The sequence below is a fragment of the Microtus ochrogaster genome, chromosome 7 (assembly GCF_000317375.1).
Source record: "Microtus ochrogaster isolate Prairie Vole_2 chromosome 7, MicOch1.0, whole genome shotgun sequence".
NCBI classification, from domain to species: domain Eukaryota; kingdom Metazoa; phylum Chordata; class Mammalia; order Rodentia; family Cricetidae; genus Microtus; species Microtus ochrogaster.
In genome coordinates this window covers 15,517,933-15,520,741 of record NC_022014.1, presented here as the reverse complement: position 1 = coordinate 15,520,741, position 2,809 = coordinate 15,517,933, and the positions used below count along the sequence as shown (strand labels likewise).

Genomic DNA, 2,809 nt, shown 5'->3' with positions numbered 1-2,809 from the left:
GCATTCATCAGTTACTTCTCTGCACGTGGGGGGTATTTCCTGCCCCCCATTCTTTCATTCCCTTCCATGGTTCTGAAGCGCCTCTTAGCTTTCTCTCTGGGTTAAAGAGTATTTTTTTTCTTACTCTGATTCTCCACTTGACTTGCTTAAATAGAGGCAGCCTGTAGTCGTCCACTTTGCTCGCAAATGCGTATTTCATCATAGCATAATCTAATATATTATAGCAATACAGAAGAGCAGTTAAAGGGAAGGCCTGGGTTAATGCCTGATGTTGCCTTTGTACCTCAGCTTCTCAGAGACTCCTAACATTCCTTAACCCCACCAAACAGGGATAAAGCCCAAAGACATTTTAGCCAATTTAATGGCTCCCTCAATAGTGGGTGAAATATATCTTTGATATGAAGTCTACATTGGAATAAGCTGTGTTCTCAGAAATTATAACAACATGTTTTGGTTTTGAAGAAAATACCCAAAGTTACATGATTTCCCTTGGAAATTCAAGGTGAGTGAGTGTGATATTTTCTCCCCTAAACAGCCCAATTTCAGACTGGCCCCACAGTTCTGTGAATCTGCAGAAAGACAGACAGACAGACAGACAGACAGACAGACAGACCTGTGGCTACATGGATTAACTTTATTTTTGGGGGTGAGGGTGATGCTTACTGCTCTAGGGTGGTAGAAAAACAGCTGGGCCCTCACAAAGTTGAATATGTATATGGGCTAGGGCAAAACTCTTTTCATATTGGCTTGATGGACCTGGCTTTAGTTAGTATTGGAGCCAGACACATTCCGAAGCCCCCAGAGGCCACTCTAATCGTTTATCTGTTTATGATCTACTGAGGAACTATGCAAAAAAAGTCCATATAAATACTACACGAGCTGCTTTCAACCAGAAGAGCAGAATGAACGTTTTAAGCATCTATAAAAATAAATGCTTAGAGCCTCCTAGATGGTCACTGGGGATGACAGAAAGAAGTGACTGGCAGTATAAGCCCTCCTTCTCAAGCTATGGCTGTGCTCCCAGGTCCCGGGATTTGCTTCAGCCGTCTTATGCACTCCTGAACTCGCTGATCAAAGGGGTTGGCACAGAACCGCTTCCTCCTCTTGGAGATAAAGCTGGAGAAAAAGGGGAAGAAAGATTACAAAAGTGGTCTCTAGTAAATAGGGAAGGGGAACCCTCTTCTCTGGACCCTCCATTTTTCTACTCGACAGTCTGTTCCTTCCAGGAGAAGGCTCAGCACCGCCTCCCTCTGGGACTGTCTTTAGGCCTGAGATTCTCTAGGTAGACTTCTGCCTGCGGTCTCCTTCTATAGATCCTGATCTCCTCCCCCTTACCTGGTGAGATCCAAGGATGGCCCTTTTCTGCAAGCCTACTCACTAGGTCATCTAAGAACCCAGAGACTCCCCTCCAGGAGGTGAGTCTGACACTTACATGATGCCTGGGTTGATGCACCCACCACTGGTTGGAAAATAATACACAAATCTTGAGCATGGGATCTGTGAGATGTAGAAGAAGCAACAGTCTGGAGAGTCTGGAATACCTGTAGGAGGACAAAGGTCCACTCAAGCGCCAAGCCATTGATCTCAAGAGTCCTACGGGGTGGGTGGGGGAACCCCACAGCTGGTGAGAAGGCCCAGAACTCGGGGCATGCTTCTGCTCTAACAGCTGGACTCAGGACACTCAGGCATATGTAGAGAAGTGAGTGAGTCCCCATGGCCATGCTACTCTTCCCAGAGATGCTCGCCATCCTCAGGGCCCTCCCATCCTGTTCTATCAGTAGGGAGAGTGAAGCTGCAGTACAGTATCCACCCAATTCTTTAAAATAGGCCGCGTCTGGTCACTTACCTTGATAAACTGCATGAGGTTCAATATGATGAATGTCCCTCTTTTCTCTTATTGCTGTTTTTAGAAGAAACAGACAGGGTGGGGAAAGAATGTCATGGTTGGCAGCTTATATTGGCCCCTCCATTCTCCATAGATTCCAATCCCAGTTTTTGGTGGGATTTGAAGTCTCAATTATACGGCCTTGGCCTTTGGGGTGCTAACAGTACTATGTGCGCCACCGTGCCGTACTCCCCTTCTCCCATCCGAAGGCAGGCAGACTCTGTTGCTGGATCTCTGCTAACCTATCTGGGTTGAAGGGTTTGCCCTAGGCTAGTGTGTCTTTTTGCTATGAGATTTTCCCCACCCTGTGATCCTTCAAAAATATTTGAGAAGGGCTGGAGAGATGGCTCAGTGGTTAAGAGAATTGCCTGCTCTTCCAAAGGTTCTGAGTTCAATTCCCAGCAACCATATGGTGGCTCACAACCATCTGTAATGAGGTCTGGTGCCCTCTTCTGGCCTGCACACATACACACAGATAGAATATTGTATACATAAATTAATTAAAGAAATATTTGAGAAATAAAAACTTTCTGTAGATTCTGAAATACTAAAAAGGAAACAAGTTTTCTAGCAACCCATTTGGTGGTAAGATGTCCTTTATAGTGTAGTGAAGGTTTTTTTTTTCCTTTTTACTGTTTATTACATTCGTATAAAGACACACATGTTATAGGAACACTGTTACTCGGTTTGATTACAGTATGTTTCTTAGATCAGAACTAGCATAGGAAACAGGCAGGTGTGTGTGTGTGTGTGTATGTGTGTGTCGGGTGCACAAGTATATGTGTATGTTCATGGGGGTGGGGGTATGGAGGAGTGAGTGTGAGGAGTGTGTGTGTGTAGGGTGTGTGTGTGTAGGGGGTGTATGTATGTGTGTGTGTGTAGGGGGTGTATGTGTGTGTGTAGGGTGTGTGTGTGTGTGTAGGG

At 45.4% G+C, this 2,809-nt stretch overlaps 1 protein-coding gene across 1 annotated transcript in view; it reads right to left on the bottom strand.

Annotated features, from left to right (window-relative positions):
- Positions 1-616: 616 nt before the first annotated feature.
- LOC101987478 (C-C motif chemokine 6-like) overlaps positions 617-2,809 on the bottom strand; it is a 5,936-nt gene continuing 3,743 nt past the window's right edge. The window contains exons 2-4 of the mRNA XM_005349352.2: positions 1,847-1,900; positions 1,433-1,541; positions 617-1,116 (exon numbers count right to left, since the gene is read on the bottom strand). Coding sequence (XP_005349409.1) covers positions 1,002-1,116; positions 1,433-1,541; positions 1,847-1,900 — 278 coding nt within the window. The 3' untranslated portion in view covers positions 617-1,001. The remainder of the gene's footprint in view (positions 1,117-1,432; positions 1,542-1,846; positions 1,901-2,809) is intronic.